Raw genomic sequence first — 16,954 nt, forward strand, 5'->3', positions numbered from 1 at the left:
GCTGCTGAAAACAAGAGCCATAGGCCTGACACCCACGGTATGCAGGAACGTTGTTCGTGTACTGCCATCTGCTGTTACAGTACAGCCCATTTCATCACTACGCTATTCTTCTGGGGTTTCCATTCCAGCAGCAAGCGTATCCCTTCCAAGAAGTCTGTTAAAAGCGCAATTAAGTTGGAAGAACTGCTTTAATTCATACATGCTCTGCCTGAGACAGCACGCAATGAGATTCTAAAAATTCTGCTTTCAATTGTGGCAATAGCCACATTTGTGTGGGTTTTAGTGTTGTTTTTTCTCCCACTTAATTTACTTCAATAGCAAGTTTGTATCTTTATTCAGATCATAGCCACAGCATTCACATTCTAAATCAGCAGTAAAATTACGGCAAAACACACACACATATCACAAGCTTCACACATATTTATACACACCAAAATTATCAAAGATCATGCGAGTGCATGAATACATTTACCTATACTGCCCTACTTATTTAGGCTGCTGTTTCAGAATATGTATGTTTAGTTACAGTTTGCATATGTAAGCACTATGGATTTGAGACCGAAATCTAAACAGTTAGGACCTTGTTCCCTACATCTGTATTATAAAAAACAAAACATAGCGTTTCAGAAGCTGGCAGGAAAGTAAACCAATTTGTGTGTAATTGAATAAGGGGTGATCACTGTGCGTGGGAGAGCAATCCTAAAGCAGTCAGGCACACGGGGCACTCAGATGCAAACTCAGTGACAAACCAGTTGGCGAGATGCTAAACAACATTCAGGCTAAAGGTATTTAAAACCTGCGTGCCTACCTTTCCTGAAAGGGAATCTCCCGTCTTGGATACTTACCTGTAATTCAGTGGATCTCGGGCAATTCCTAGCTCTCCTACTTATTTTCTCTATAAATCTGGGGCAGCTTTCTCAAGTGCTGCCCCTGTATCTCCTCTGCCCAACAGAGCTAATTAAGTTCCTTCCTCTCCTGCCCGTTTCAATTGCAAGATCTATAGGCAGAGATGTCTCTAGGTACACAACAGGCTCATTACTGTTTTGGGCTTGGCATCATCTGAACACGACTTAAATGTTTCTAGATCTCAGCTGACCAGGGAAGAGCTTCGTGCTTTCATGGCCTAAAGCAGCAGCATCCCCTGGACCTGGAAACATCACAGACAGCAAGAAGCACTGTGCACACGCAGCCAGAATGAACTTCTCACAGTTAACAAAGTTGACAGTACAAGCAAAGGACAATATTTCTGTGGCCAAAGAGAGCAAAATAAGCATGGTTTTAAAGTGGTAGTGGTGAGACTTAAACATCATGTGAAAGCAGATCAAAATCTGTGCTTGTTCCAGCAGGAAGTTAGCTCAGAAAATATGTGGGATTCACGACAGTCTCTGAAGAGACGTGACAGCAAGCTATGCAGTCTGAGCCCAGTACAGAATTACAGCTCCTGGCTACAAACATTTGCAGTGGAGAAAAAAAAAAGAAAAAAGGATGTTATGGACTAATTTCATACTTGAAACCACAGGAACAAAATTCCAAAAGGACAGTGTTGTTGTGTTCCTTAAAGAAGAGGAGGGATCTAAGCAATACACTTAAGAACTTGTGTATTTAAAACTATAGAAAGGCACAGCAGAGTTGGTCATGTTTGTTGCATCCACAGAAATACGTTTATTTGCATATGCATATTGCATACAGGATATTTATTTATTATGACTGAAAACTGTATGCTCACAATTTAAACAACAAGTTCACTTGCCATTTAAAACCGCAGTCTTAATAACTGCAACTGACAGTTTTACTCCCCAAACGTTAAAGAACTTGAGGCTTCTTTCTGTTCTTTATGCAGCTGTTTTGCCCTGTTTTTCAAATCCTCTGCCTTAGCATCATTCTTCTCAATGCCATCTCCCAGTTTGTACATTCGACTGGCATTGGCACAAGCCCATATGTGACCCAGCTCACACCCTTTCAGCGAGTACTTCAATGCGCGGTTCATGTCCTTAGGGACCCCAGGTGCTCCTTGGAGGTATATTACACTGAGGTTGAAGCAGCTTGGAGCAAAATTGCCATCACAGGCTTTTGTGTAATAGTCTCTAGCAACCACAGGGTCAGGTTTATCATCGTTTACTCTCCCATCGTGGGCCAACAGCCCAACGTTATGACACGCATTTACTGACTTCTTCCCACCTTTCTCACACGACTTCAAAAAAGATTTGTAGGCAGCTTTCAAGTCTGGGTCGAGTCCACCTGCCGGCCAAGAAACCAAAATATTACTGTAACGACATGGTTAACCAGGTGGGAGCTCTCTGCTTTGCAGCACGCTTCCCAGTGCTCTTTGGGAAACACAGCAGCCGTCACTTTAGAAGCTACAGTCAAAATTTAGGACTTCAGAGACACCGAATTGTCTCATTTACGAAGGTCTGGCTAATGTCTTCTAGTTAGGAAACTCTCCTACACCCTCCAGTAATCACAACTTATGCAGACCAGAAAAAAACCAACCAAACCAAAACCGCAAAACATTCTTTCCACTAATACATCTATGGATTTCTTAATAGCTTTCACTAGGCAAAGTATTCTTTTGTCAGTATTCCTATAGGTACACTAAGATTGTTCCTAGTTTTGAACTACAGTGAAAATATACTCCTTCCTAGCAATGTTATTTGGCAGAAAACTTGCTAGTTTAACTGCTTGCCGTTACTGTACCAGCACATAAATGTTGGGCAGACTTGGGGCCTACTTATGTGTCTGTAAGCAGTGCTACCAGTCTGTAAATTTATCTCTTCCTTACTTCCTCTAGAAAAATTAAACCCAAATTTTAAGAACAGGCCACACCGCAGCATTCAGCACTGGATATACTTACCATTTATACAGACATAACTATAAGGATAATACACGTGGTTAACCTAAAGTTGATTCTTCATAAGGAAGCAATTTAAGGTTTTCCACCCTTCCCCAGCTTTTATTATGCGACCATAAAAGGGACAGGTAGTTCCTCCTCCAAGGTCAGGAGGAAATGTCGGTGCTTGGCACCTTTGCAGAAGCAGGAGCTGTGTTTCACAGAATCACAGAATGGTTCGGGTTGGAAGGGACCTTAAAGACCGTCTCGTTCCACCCCCCTGCCACGGGCAGAGACACCTCCCACTGGACCAGGCTGCTCAAAGCTCCGTCCAACCTGGCCCTGAACCCCTCCAGGGTGGAAGTTTCCCCGCAGGCATGGCCGCCCTCCCTGCACACAGAGGAGTTGCCGGCAGGGCCCCCCCAGAGCGGCGTCCCCTGTGCTGCGGGGGCAGAGCCCCAGACACCCACCACGGGCGGGAGGGCTTCAGAGGAAACTGAGGGCACGGCGGCTGGACTGCCCACCCCGGCCCACCTTTGCCGATGGCCTGGTAGGCCCCCAGCTTGTAGCAGCTCTCGCCGTGCCCGTGTCCCTCGCAGTTGTCGCGCAGCACCCGCGCCGCCGCCACGAAGTCCTTCCTCACGGCGTCCAGGTAGTCGGCGAGGCGCTGGCAGCCTGCGAGCACCGGGGAAAGGGATGAGGCTCCTGCCGGGGAAGCTGACCCCTCAGCTCCCAGGGGGTCGCGGCGGGGCCGCTTACCGTCCGGGTCCTTCTCCTTGAAGCACTGGTAGCTATACTCGACGTGCAGGTTCTCCAGATAACTCCTCACCTCCTCCTCATCCTCGAAGTTGATGAGACCGGCCATGCCGGAGCTGACGGGGCCGCCGCGCAGCGCCGAGCGATCGATACGGCGCCTTCCGGGAGCGCCGAGCCATCGATGCCGGGACGCCATTTCCCGGTTCGCCGCCCCCTTCCCCCGGCGCCGCCGGCCTTTCCTCCGGCTCCAGTGCCCCCTTTCCCGGCACCACCGACCCTTCCTTCCCCCGGCTCCGCCACCGGCGCTGGGACCGGGCGGCAGAGGGGGCTCCGCGCTCGCCTGCGCTGCCTCATCGCTCCCTCTCAGGACCGCCAGAGACTGACAATTCACAAGTTTTAAGCAATAGTTCATTTTTAGTACTTTCCGGGTTTCGAGCCATTTCTGAGGTTCAGGACAATGAAATCCACAAGTTGCGGCGTTACGGCATGTGTGAATACAGTGTGCGTGGCCTAGCAGCCAGGGCGGCTTCACCAACTCCCCAAGTTGCTGCCTGCGTGTTTCTGTCGGGGGTTAACAGCTAAATAATTCTCGACTCAATTTTAGAAGGGGGGAGTTGCTGCTAGTGACTGTTGCCACCAATCGTCCCTTTTTGTGGTGCAACAAAAGATTTTGGAGGTGCTTCTTGAAGAGATGGAACCCTGCAAGTCCCCACAGGCAGTGACAGGGTTGTTGAAGACTGGCAAGCAATTAACACCGGACAGCAAACCCTATTTCTTGAGTTATGAATGAATTTAAGCCAGACGTGATATTAGGATACTTATACAAAATACGGCACACTATTCAATTCTAGCGGTTTTGAGCACAGGCTGAATTTCTTCTGAGAGCACAGCAGCGCATGAGAAATTTACATAACAAGTTGCTTAGAGTTAAAATGAATTTTGAAGAATACTTAAAGTAAAAATTAATTTCAAAGAATATTTGAGATTGCTTTGTCCCAAATTATTTCACCAACATAACGCTGGCTTTTTCAGCTTTTGGGATAAACAAAATCCAGCTAAAACCTGTGCATGGACTCCCATAGGAAGAAACCTGGTTGTGTATTAAATGGGTGGAGCTAACGGTGAGATCCGCTGCTGGTTGGACTGATGGCAGCACGTGCTGGACGTGCTGCCAAAATGCCAGTTATAATTTCTGTTAAAATATTTCCTTAAAACTTTTCAGACTTTTCAGTATTTGGGTTGGAGTTAACACACGTTGTCCACATGAAGCTAGAATCTTGTTTTCAAAATGTTATCAACCAAAAGCACTGACATGTCTGTAAGAAAGCAGGGAAGAAGATAAAGGTAGTTTGGCCCCTGCTGACTGCTATCTGAGAATTTTTGTGTCGAGTCCTCTGTTCTGGAGAAGGCCTTTGGGAGATTAACTGCTTTCCTACCAGCAATATTGTTTCTCTGAAAATCCAGCTTTGAAAAATTTCAGTTTGCACAGGCTCCATGGAAACTCTTTGTCAGTTTAAATCCCCAAAGAGCCTGTTGTTGCTGTGATTTTGTCTTCGCAGTCTGACACCGACGTTGAGTCAGTGACAACCCTACGGCCCCCTCCACACCAGGAGAGAAGGTTTCCTCCCTGCTGTGGGTCTGGAGTGCAGCGGGGCTGGCCAAGAACACGCACCCAGGGCAGGGGATCTGTCTGTCGCTTCAGAGCTTTCACCGTCTGTGCCCAGACAGGAGGAAGGAAGAGAGTTCCCATCATAAACCTGGATGGAATGAGGAAAAAGAAGGCAAAGACAAGACATCTGGTGATCTCAGATTGGAGTGAGTTTGTTAATAGGTATGGAAATATCTTAATAAAAATATGGAAATTTGTTAATAGGTATTGGGAGCCTGGAAGCTCCCAAAGACATTAGGAGGTGGAAGAAATGTGTAATGGGCTAAGAAGTACTAGCCCCTCACTAATCTAAGCTAATGTCTGTGTCCATAATTATGTAATACAAAATATAAATTATTTCTTCTAAACAGATTAGATTTTTAAGTGGTTAAATTCAGAACACGAGGACTTTGGATTCTGTTCTTGTCAGATCCTGAGCACGTCATTTATTTTCCCTATATCAACATCCTCATCTAAAGAATTGGGACTATAACTGACCTTTGTTATGTAGTCCCTAAACAGGCAAAACTGTGTTTGATAATATTTGTAGAATATTTTGTCATCTCGCAATGACAGAAACATAAATTATTTTAGCAATTGTTCCTTAATGTTTATTTATGTGTTTTGCAGGTTTGCAAACAACTATTATTCAAAGCTGCTGTATGTAGAACTGTCAATTCTTTAAAAGGTTTAACAGTAAGCTCTTTATAGTTTCGTTTTACTTGGACAAAGTAATTGTATCATTCTTTCCTTTGTATCCTGAAACAAAAAATAACCATGTCCTCTTTACCAACAATACATTATAGCACGTATTTGTTGGGAGACAGGTTTTCATCGCTACTGCTGTATTATTTTGTATAAAAGCTTATGGCAAAGCTCCTCCCCAACGTCGAAGCAGGTGGCAAAGCCTATTGTACCGGAGATTATTATTTGTATTACCAGAATAAACTCGTTTGGGCAGGAAACATTTAAAGTTCAGGGGTTGATCTGTGAGCGACAAGCATAAAGCTGACGTTGAACTCCTGCTTTTGAGAGATTACCCAAAGACAAGGAGCTGCCACAGAGCTGCTGCAGTCCTCAGCGGCCTTCGCGGGCTCCCAAATGAAAGCAAAGTAGGCGTCAGGGAAGGTCTCGCACACCTTGTTGAGTCACAGACCCTTCTCCAGACGCTTTACGTCCTTAAACCTGGATTTTAAGATTCCCACTCACCCGGGGAGCCGGCAGCCTGTGCCTGGCGCGGCGCCTTTTAGAGGGAGGCGGGCCCGGCGGCGCTTCCCGGCCGGCTGAGGCAGATTCACTTCCAGGTCAGGGGTTAAAAAACTGAGGGAAGGAAAAAAAAAAAAGAAAAGGAGCTAAGCTGCGGGACCCGGCTGGCTGGGCGCTCGCCTCCGGCAGCCAGCGCCGCGATGGTGAGTGAGCGCCGCGGGCCGGGGAGGCGCTGAAGGGGACGGGTGGGGGTGCGTGTGCGGGCTGCCCCCGCGGGCTGCCCCCGCCGCGGGGTGCGGGAGCCCGGCGGGGGGGAGCTGAGGTGAACCGCCGCCGCCCCGGGGGAAGGGGCCGTTATGGCGGCTGCCGCGCGTCCGGGCAGGTGAGGCCGTTGGGCGCGAGACGGGCGCTGGGCGCGCGCATCTCCCCCCACCCTCAGGCAGCCGCTGAGAGGCAAAGCCGGGAGCGCCCCGGCGGGGCGGCGGTGGCGGGTCTGTCCCCTCACGTACCCCCGAGGCGGCCCGGCAGCCCTCGCTGTTGTGTAACCGCTCCCCGTGATAGAAAAAGGCGATGGAGACCCGGCTGAGGGGAGGTTCAAGCTAGGGTCGGGTTGGGGGGGGGGGGCAGCGGCAGCCCTGCCCGGTGCGCCCCCGCATCTCCACAGCGCTGCGAGGGTGATGGCCGGCCTGCCCTCGCCGCCGCTGTCCGGCTCCTCTCACGGCAGCTTGTGGGGCCGGGGACCGTCTTCCTGCCGCAGGGGAGCGGGGGGCAGCCCGGCGGGCAGAGCTCCTCCACCGGCCGGCGTGAAGGGCAGGGCTGGACGGGACAGCCGTCCCTGCCTCCCCTCCTCGCCCCAGCCTGGGTGCAGTCCAAGCCTCAAACAGCACTTTTCCCACTGGGGCTTGTGTCCAGGGGCTGTCTGGAAAAAAGCCGTGCCACCAAAAGCACGGGTTGTGTGGTATGCGCGGTACGTGGGCCTTGCTGATGTGTGCAATGTGGAGCAGCGTGCTCTTAGGGCACCCAGCCGGCCAAAAGTGGCGGCGGAGAAACAGCCTTGCCCTGCTTAAAAGACAGGCCTGAGAGCACAACACATGGGTGCTGTTTTGATTGCTCCTCTGAGAGATGAGTGTGCATATTTGCCTTTACAGCATTTGCAGGAACTTCCTGGGTTATCTAGTCTCATCCCTTGTTATTAAAAGCCTAATTTTATTTAACCCCCTAATCAGTTTTTTTTATCTTTATTTTAAAAGTAGGAACTTTTTGCGCCTGCTGTTCTATTCAGTGGACTAGGGTAGAACGTAATTGTTTGATGTTTTGGAGATATGTACTGACATCTAAATTTATGGCAAAAATTCTAATTCATGGCATTTCTGTGCACATTTGTTGCTGTGCTGGCACTGTTCTTCAACTTAATAGCTTTTTTCCTTGTATAGTTTTTATTCACTGTGCTGTATTTATAGGCAGCGTTCATATCTCTCACCTTTTGATTGGCTAGGCTAAGAAAAGCTGGTTTTGTTTCCTATTCCCAATGTGCTTTTTGCCCCAGAGCATTCTAGTAGCTGTTAATGTTCAAGCTGAAGTGGTACAGGTACCTCTTAACATAAATAGCCCCATGAGATCTCCGAGTGTCTTGAAAATTACATAATACTTCCTTATTTTTGCTTGATGCTTCTCCCGATACCTTCTTTGGCTGCCTCACGTTGTTTTCTTGTGGTTAAGCAAACCATTCAGGTTCTTCTCTCCAGTCATTTCTAATTGATGAACTCATATCTGAAGTTCTTGGTATTAATCTTGAAATACATGGCCTCACTATGTCATTTTAATGTGGCGCTATTTAATTTTAGACCTCTCGTGATCTCTGCCAACCTTGTATCGCTTTAATCAGTATGTTCCGACTTGTTGTGCCAGAATAGTTAATGTTAAATTTGAGTTTTGAACATAATGTTTCCTTGAGTCTGGTTAATAAATTGCCTACATCTGTTTTATTTCATTTAATTTAAGCAGGATAATCATAAAGTTTCTTAATAATGTATATCACAGAACTGTTTATTTCTTACTGCCTTTCCTTTATTGGTGTTCAGAAGAATTTTGATGACCATTACTTGAGTTGCTATTTCTTGATGGTTTTAAGAATGTTTGTTTTAAGAAAGTAAGTAAAGTTTTGGGGCTGTGGAGAGGTAGAAAACAATTAGAAACACGGTATGTCCAACACCAAAGACCAAGGCTCTAAATTATCCCTTATTTCCTGCTAACTTTTTGAGAGAAATAGCTGCCACAACTGGAAAAGTCCCTTATCCTGTACCCCATCTCCTCCTTTGAGACTTTAGAGAGGAAAAAAAGCAGATGGGCCTGGCACAGAGAGACCTTACGCATTTGGATTTTGTCATACTGAGTCTGCAATAGGGTATAAAAATTAGGGAGAACATCAGAGAAGTGATTCTGTTAGAGCTGAAATTGGTATTTGACTTCCAATGTTTTATACTGGTTTATTGAGAGAGGAGGGGGAACCCCAAAAAGGTTTGATGGAAAAAAAGGTTTGATTTTTAAGGAATCTGGGACACACAGCCAGAAGGAACTGTATCTTTCAGGCTGGAGTTGGTAGTATCACAATACCTATAGTGAAAAAGACCCACACAGCAGTGAAATTTATTTTTTGTGCAAAGTTACGTTGCAGTTACTGATAGAAAACATTAGTTAAACCTGTGTCTTTTTTTAGTTATTGTTGTATAAGCAGGTGGTTGCATGGTGATGCTTCCCCAAAGGAAGAGGATTTTGTTTTGATGCTCAACACTCAGCCAGTTAATCTAGGCATAGTGTCGCGTTTAAGATTATCTAATTTATTCCAGGTACTTTAATACGTCCCCTGGTCTTGAGTCTGGCTGAGATGGAGTTAATTTTCCTCATAGCAGCCCTCATAGTGCTGTGCTCTGTATTGGTAGCTAGAAAGGTGTCGGCAACACACCAGTGTTTGGCTTCTGCTGAGCAGTGCAGCATCAAGGCTGGCCCTCCAACATTGCCCCCTTACCAGCAGGCTGGGAGGTGGGCACGATCTCAGGAGGGGACATAGCCAGGACAGCTGAACCAAACTGACCAAAGGGATGTTCCATACCATATGATGTCTGATCAGTAAAAGCTAAGAGAAAAGCGGAGGAGGCATTATTACATCTTTAGTATGGCGTTTGTCTTCTTGGAGCAACCACTACGCGTGCTGTAGCCCTACTTCTCGGGAAGTGGCTGGATGTTTCCTGATGATGGGAAGTAGAGAACAAATCTTTTGTTTTCTTTTGCTTCCATGCACAGCTTTTGCTTTATGAATTGCCTTTATCTTGACCCATGGGGTTTTTTTCCATCTTTTCTCCCCCCTCCCCCCTTCCCCCCTCCTGCTGAGGAGGTGAGTGATAGACCAGCTCGGTGGGCACCTGGTGTCCAGCCAAGGTCAACCCACTACATCCCCTAAGCTCTTTTTTCTTTTTAACTGCATTTTGAAATATAGGTTAAACATATTCTAGCAATACTTAAAGTTGAATCAAGGTGTTCTTAAAATAAAATGTGGAGGATAGTTTTCTTTGTGAGAACCTTTCCAACTGCACTGGTGTGTGAGCTATAAGCGGAACTGGGTAACATCATGTTGAAGCAGGTATTGCATTTCAGTCCACTGGTGTATTGGATTACTGTTAGATGTCAGTAGCCATGCAGTTTATTCCCCCCTCACCCTCCCGGACACTTTTTTTGTTTGTTTGCCTTGGTAATATTAAGCACTTATAAAGTTATCTTTTTAAAAAGAATTAATGGAAACAAGCCTTGAAAAGGCCATCTAAATTAAATTATTCTACATTTGTTACTATTCCATAAGCTAGTTGATTTTAATGTGTCACATTACTCTTATATTAATATGTGTTTTAGCTAATGAAGACACCCAGACTTGCGTCATGTAATACATAATTCAGTGTTTGGGGGAATTTATTTTCTGGCCACTGAATGAATTTGACAGAATGAAAGAAACCATGAGGTTACATGGAAATATCAGATAGTTAAGATGGCTATGAAAGTCAAATATATGTAATGAAAGTTCTACTGAAATATTGCTGAATGATCTTTATTAAATAAAAAAAAAAAAAAATCCCATGCTGTGGTTGACACACATTTACAGCATCTCAATAGAATATTACAGCCAGAAATTGAAATGAGCTGAAAACAAATGCCAGGTTTATTTTCAAGTTGACATTCAAAAGCATAGCTAGAGAGAGGAACCACTTAAATCGTAGCCTTGTAAGAGCTTAAATACAACCGAAGACTTTTACTATGAGGTCTTTAACTAGGCAGTATTCTCCTTAAGTAAAGATAAGTTGAGAAAAGGAATGCCGCTGGCTCACATAAAAGGTTTACAGGCTGTATTCAAGCTGTTCTATTTCAGTAGCAGACAGTCTAGGAAATTGTTTTTATGATGCTTGTCTAGGGACTTTATTAGATGTAGATAAAAATGTTTCACCTATCTGCCCAGGTTACCTCAGGAGCTTTCGTTAGGTGTGTTTCTTCAGCCTCGCAGCAAGTTGAAGAAACATTAAAAATGTCTCCTATAACTGGTATAAGTGGAGTTAATAAAAACGATATGGTGTTTTCCGCAAGTGTAATTGATCACTGCATGTAGATTTTGTTCCTTTATTGTATGGGGATGTCCTGTATGGACTTCTAAAGTGATTATTTAATACAAAAATTAAAACACTATCTCCAAATTGTAGATTGGGCAGTTAGAGGTACTGGTTGAAAAAATAGTTTTCTGAATCATATGCTAGCAGCCAATCTGCAAAGCTAAAAATTCTCATTGGAGTTTGTTCACTGACACATAAAAGTGTTTTAGCTTTTCTGGCAGAAATTATGGAACAGTGCCAGAAGGAGCGAAGACAGCCAGTGTTCCGTTTTCGTCACATTTAAGCATTGAACTAGAAGCACAAGATCTAATGGGAGATGAGGATGTCTTTGCTTCAGTGGGAATAATTTTCATATGCCTTTGAGTAAGGATTCTGATTTTTATTTGAATTGGCAGCTGTCATATAAGTCCTGTGCATGTGTAGTCGTTTCAGGTTAAAAAGAAAATTTTCCCCTTTCTTTCAAAAAATGTACTATTTTAAAATAATGAGTTGTTTTTATTCTCTTTAGAAGTATTTCAGGCATTGTTGCACACTATAAAGAAACAAAAGACGTTAACAGTTCCAAATTCTGTCCTTCCTTTTCATATCAGCTTAAGACTGAAAGCAGCCAAAATTGCTGTTTTCTGGTAATGTGAGCATGTCACATCACAAAATAACTCCTGCTTCTTCAACAATAAAATGTAGTAATCAAGCTTTAAAAAAAAAAATAATATATATATAATAAAATTAAGCACCTAGAGAAATCAAGTCAAAGGAGTTGAAAGTTACATGTCAAAAGCTGCTGAAAGAGCTTGTATTTGAATAATTTGGAGCCTCTTGTTCCCAAACCTGTACTTAAGTCTTCAAGAGCTATTAAACTGCAGTCTCTCATGGTTGTCAATACATGATTCATTAAAGATAAGCTCCATTCCATCTTTGCCCTAATGTGGTACCTCCCAATCTTCAAACATATGCACCTTATTTCGGAAGACTTATTTCTGTCACTTTCTTTATATTTCTTCTACATAACCTTTTATATGTTTCTGTACTTCTGTGATGAGCGTATTAGGCAAATGAAGCAACAGAAGAGACGTTAAATGAGCTAGGTAAGAAAGGTGAAATTATCCAGAACTTTCAGTATAAAAGGCAAGCTACAGTTTTTCCCTACAGATGAGATCTGGCAACAGTTGATGCTGTTATTTTCAAAGTTGTCTGGGGGAGTATGTACCAGTCACTCAGCCTTCTTTTGTGTAGGGCTGGGGATGATTCACAGTGCTGCAAGTCATTCTTTATGTTGATTAATCTGTGTGACTGAAAACAGTAGGCTATTATTAGATGTGGAATAAAAAAACCTTTGAGATTTTCGTATATCAATGTGCAGTCTCAGAACTCTGAAGGAAAAGTTCAGGTTTATTTTCTGCCTTGTCCTTTGGACCTAGGATTTCCAGGTGCTTAGCGTAAAAAGGAGAAAATTGGTATCTATAATCAGAAGGAATACTGTAATAGTTGTTACTTTATTGCTGCACAAAATTTGGAATTAAAATAGTTCTTTTTCAGTTTCCTTTTTTGATCTGAAGCTCTATCTGCCCTTTTCAGCGTCAAAAATTGCTCCTAACAACATGTGAAATTTAGCTGTTTCTAATGCAAGTTGGTAGTAGACTTCTAATGTGGGTTGACTTAAATGAAGGATTAAAAGAAATAGTTTAAATCAAGAAGCAAAATTTGATTTAAAAATCTTCTTTCAGTCTGTCTTGATTGATTAATTCTCAGTAGACTCCATAAATTCAAATGATCGTATTGGCAATTACTTTTCTTCCTCTGTGAACACAAGCAGACAACAACAGACCAGACTGGATGTGGTTCTGGGGGAGGAGGCTGCCCATTGCCAGTCATTGATTGTGTGACCTGACTCTGCATGGCTCTAAGGGAGACGTCTCCTTTTGTAATATTAGCCTGTTCCAATGAGAATCAAACTAAAAAAAAAAAAAGAATGATTTGCCTAAAACCAACATTATAGAGTAATGGAAGATTCATAGTCAGAGAATGATTTGACTAAATCTCCTTTATTTCATTGTGTTTTGCTTATGACAGGAGGAAGCTTCTCCTTATTCTTTACTTGATATATGTTTGAATTTCCTGACTGCCAACCTAGAGAAGTTTTGCACAGAAAGGCAAGATGGAACACTATGCTTGCAGGAGCCAGGAATGTTTCCTCAAGAAGTGGCGGATCGATTGCTGCAGACGATGGCATTTCATGGTAAAAACAATTATTTGTAGGACACCAGTGAAAATATTTTACTGGAATGTGACACTGCAGTTCTGGTGTATTTTCTAGTAGAATCTGCTGTTGCAGCTGTTAAAACTGTGTCCTTATTTTCTTAATAGAGAATTCCTGTTATTTTTGCTTTTCCACAGCTTCAGCTGAATGTTGCATTGCCCTATAGATAGTTCTAAGTAGAAAGTCTTGGGTTTACGATTTTAATTTGCTGGTCCTTTAAGTGAACATTCTTTAATAGATCTTCTTTTGATCACTTAAATAAAAAAAGATTTATTTGATTCTACTACTTCTAGCAGCACTCAAATATTTCAGTATCTCTTGCAGATCAGTTGATTTAATTTTCTTTACTGTGTGTTCTTGTGATTAAATTAGGAAGTAATCTTGTGATTTTAATTATAATAGTTTCTCATATCTTTTAGCACTTTTCTTGAAGTGGAATTATTCGCTCGAAAGCGGTCACTTTCAAGAGTGGTATAAACATCTGTGGAAACCACATTGTGGTGTTATGTTTTACATATTGGTCTATCATGTCTGCTGTCAGCACATCTTTGAGGAGAGGGCTGCCCTCTGGTTTGCTTGCATTAAGCATGACAAAGGAAAATGTTGTGTCAATAAAAGGTTCTTAGTATGAAAAGAGTGAATATATGGATTACCCTAGAGAAGAGGCAGGAGACCCATTCATGGAGATCCTGGAGACTTAAGAGATGAGACATGACACTAGAAAAATAACTATAAACAGACCAAGTGCCCAAGGTGCGGATTTGATTGGGTCTTACTGTGCAAATACTGGTGCTCTAGTTTTCTCAAGTTCTAGTCTTCTCCAGTTGTTCTAGTCAGATATAACAGAAGGAATGCTTCTAAAAAAAGGCAAACTCAAAAAAACTTTTCATCTTCAACATACATTACTTTCTAATAAGTAATTATTTAGAGTAATACCAAGAAATCAGATTCAATGAAACTGACCGGATACTTATTACCAGTGCTAGTAGTGATGAAGGCAGTTCCAGGCGCCGAAACATCACAAACACTGTGTTGGTGTGCAGGACGAAAGTGCATGCCAGATAAACAGGGTGTGGCTAAGGTAGGCCAGTGAGAGAGCCTGACTCGATCCTTAAATGGAAAGATGAGGAAAAATCAAGTAGTAATTTAGCAGTGCTTTAACCAAATTATCATTATTTATTGCATTTGGTTTTTCTGCTGAGTGCCAATTGTTTCACCCCATATTTTTGCGTTCCCTGCAAAAGAGGAATGCCCTGACTACTTGGTCAGAAATGCCTAAACTCTTTGCTCTTTAGAAAGCTCTGCAGATCTTAATATTAATTTGACTTCATCACAGAAGCAATTACTAGCTCGTGACTTAAATTCAAACTGTAGGGGCAGTGATGTTTTTATTCAAATATATTACATTTTCAGTTTCTTTTCTATGTTCAGTATGCTTGAAGAAAGGAGATAAAAAACAGGAGCGTTGAGATTTATAACCCTCTAGAGTGAAACTGGAAGGGCATGTTCTTCCTACTCCTGTTGTGTGCGTGCTTGTGCCACCATACCCTTCTCATATGGCATTCTATAAAGCAGTAATGCTTCTGTTGATAAGATACAAATAAGACATCTTGGTGTTTTCAGTGCATTTTGGATAATCCTGTGCCTGGAACTAAATGTATTATTTCAGTTAGGGTGTTGCCAGTATGCTGCAAGAAAAGACTACTTATGCAGTCTTCTTGCTACAGAGATAAAAGATAATAATCTCAGACATGATTGTTGTATTTCCTTTTTTCATTGCTGTCTTTCTTGCCTTCCCACCCTTTCCTTGTCCTCCTCTTTCTCCTCTTTGAATCACTTCTTAGGTTTCTTTCTCACATTCAGCTTGTTTCTGAGCAACACTTCTACCCTCTTCATGAGGGATATATAGAAGAACTTAATTAGCTTAGTTCAGTGTATTGATCCTAGGTATGAATTCAATCAAATGCTAAATTTTTCAATTGAGTTAAAGCAAGATGAGAATTGGTCATTGATTGCTGGTGCTATCTTGAAGTTAATGGAACTGTGACGGTGGAAGAGTAACTTCCAGAAACTTTGAAGTTCTGTTTTTAGCACAGTTCTAACCAGTTCAGTGAGAAAATGCAGACAGCAGTCTGAATGTTTCTGAATCATATCCATGTTTTATTTATTGCATGCTCCATGTTCTGAACCAAATAGGTAATGTGCATATACTACATCTTAATTTATCTGTCCTATTATTAAACCTGTAATTTTCCAAAAGTGAGATTGTAATCTTAAAAGTGGAATCTCAAATATAAAATTTTGGGATCAGTGACATAATGATCCAAGACAAATTACTTGGCAATTAATTATCTTTGTTAACACTTTGTACCCTTTGGATTACTGGAGTCAAACACTAATGCTGTTTTCCAACAGGGCTTCTGAATGATGGAACTGTGGGCATTTTCCGAGGAAACCAGATGCGTTTGAAACGAGCTTGTATCCGGAAAGCGAAAATCTCTGCTGTGGCTTTCCGGAAAGCATTCTGCCATCACAAGCTGGTAGAACTGGATGCTACTGGGGTGAATGCAGATATAACAATCACAGACATTATAAGTGGACTTGGCAGCAATAAATGGATCCAACAAAATCTGCAATGCCTTGTGCTGAACTCGTTAACTCTTTCTTTGGAAGACCCGTATGAGAGGTGCTTCAGCCAGTTGTCTGGGCTTCGTGCATTGAGTATTACCAATGTTCTGTTCTACAACGAGGACTTGGCAGATGTTGCTTCACTTCCCAGATTAGAAAGTCTGGATATATCAAACACCTCTGTCACTGACATAACAGCACTCCTCACTTGCAAAGACCGACTCAAGTCTTTGACCATGCACCACCTGAAATGCTTGAAAATGACCACAACCCAGATTCTGGATGTTATAAGAGAACTAAAATATCTAAATCACCTTGATATTTCAGATGACAAACAGTTCACATCAGACATTGCACTTCGTTTACTGGAACAGAAGGATATCTTGCCTAACCTTGTGTCTCTAGACATTTCTGGAAGAAAACATGTTACGGATAAAGCTGTAGAAGCGTTTATTCAGCAGCGGCCCACGATGCAGTTTGTAGGACTGCTAGCTACTGATGCCGGCTACTCGGAATTCCTAACAGGAGAAGGAAACCTAAAGGTTAAGTGGGGGAATTAATTTTACTGAAAAATTACAGTGTGCAGGGAAAATATAACTAATCATTTGTAACAAATGTATGCGGGTGTTTCAGAAGGAGGCTGTAGGTTCATTTTTTTAATGGTTAATTGTAATTACTGACTTTATGTCAAATTCGTACTTAATTCTGGCACAGAACCTGTGAAATTTACATAATGCCATTGTAAGAAGCATCTATTTTCTCTGCCTTTTCAGTGAGCCTTAGATCCTGATTTAACGTATCAGATCTAATAGTGTTGAACTTTGTCTAGTCTGCAGTCATTTACTAGAGTAATATTCTCTGCTTTCCAGCACAGTATCTAGTGTAAGGCAACAACATCTAAGAGGTGGAGGTACAATTTGCATAAGCTTTGAGCAATTCATGATAACACAGCAGATACAATAAAACTTAGTAGCTGAGCTGCA

The 16,954-nt window shown here is 42.6% G+C and overlaps 3 protein-coding genes across 11 annotated transcripts in view; 2 read left to right on the plus strand and 1 right to left on the minus strand.

The window, feature by feature from the left end:
- SHISAL2A (shisa like 2A) overlaps nt 1-1,755 on the plus strand; it is a 59,423-nt gene extending 57,668 nt beyond the window's left edge. For 3 of the 6 annotated variants that reach the window (XR_012588599.1, XR_012588595.1, XR_012588594.1), the window contains one exon: nt 1-1,466. The gene's annotated coding sequence lies outside the window, so the exon portion shown is untranslated. The other 3 variants (XR_012588596.1, XR_012588597.1, XR_012588598.1) reach the window with 3 other exon arrangements.
- COA7 (cytochrome c oxidase assembly factor 7) lies at nt 1,634-7,292 on the minus strand. 2 transcript variants are annotated; one of them, XM_074596725.1, is made up of 5 exons: nt 6,947-7,292; nt 6,441-6,551; nt 3,587-5,340; nt 3,362-3,502; nt 1,634-2,238 (listed from the first exon to the last, which is right to left on the minus strand). In XM_074596725.1, the coding sequence occupies exons 3-5, from the start codon at nt 3,993-3,995 to the stop codon at nt 1,790-1,792; spliced, it is 999 nt and encodes a 332-aa protein (XP_074452826.1). In that variant the 5' UTR covers nt 3,996-5,340; nt 6,441-6,551; nt 6,947-7,292; the 3' UTR covers nt 1,634-1,789. The 2 variants fall into 2 exon arrangements, with proteins under 2 accessions (XP_074452826.1, XP_074452827.1); XM_074596726.1 differs by lacking the exon at nt 6,947-7,292 and having other exon boundaries at nt 6,441-6,732.
- Nucleotides 5,302-16,954, plus strand: part of LOC141747091 (protein zyg-11 homolog B) — a 24,524-nt gene continuing 12,871 nt past the window's right edge. Inside the window, exons 1-3 of one of the 3 annotated variants that reach the window (XM_074596722.1) lie at nt 5,302-5,414; nt 13,157-13,322; nt 15,759-16,513. In XM_074596722.1, the coding sequence (XP_074452823.1) occupies nt 13,271-13,322; nt 15,759-16,513 (807 nt within the window). In that variant the 5' untranslated portion in view covers nt 5,302-5,414; nt 13,157-13,270. Of the gene's footprint in view, nt 5,415-6,255; nt 6,641-6,693; nt 6,820-13,156; nt 13,323-15,758; nt 16,514-16,954 lie in introns of those variants that run through there. The other 2 variants (XM_074596720.1, XM_074596721.1) reach the window with 2 other exon arrangements.

The sequence above is a fragment of the Larus michahellis genome, chromosome 8 (genome assembly GCF_964199755.1).
Source record: "Larus michahellis chromosome 8, bLarMic1.1, whole genome shotgun sequence".
NCBI classification, from domain to species: domain Eukaryota; kingdom Metazoa; phylum Chordata; class Aves; order Charadriiformes; family Laridae; genus Larus; species Larus michahellis.

What these genes read in the sequence shown, in the direction of transcription:
- COA7 (XM_074596725.1), bottom strand. Translation starts at nt 3,995, where the DNA reads ATGAACTATTGCTTAAAACTTGTGAATTGTCAGTCTCTGGCGGTCCTG. An exon ending in CAAGGAGAAGGACCCGGACG is followed by an intron (nt 3,503 to 3,586) that starts GTAAGCGGCCCC and finishes CGGTGCTCGCAG; the next exon opens with GCTGCCAGCGCCTCGCCGAC. An exon ending in CTACCAGGCCATCGGCAAAG is followed by an intron (nt 2,239 to 3,361) that starts GTGGGCCGGGGT and finishes CTTGGCCGGCAG; the next exon opens with GTGGACTCGACCCAGACTTG.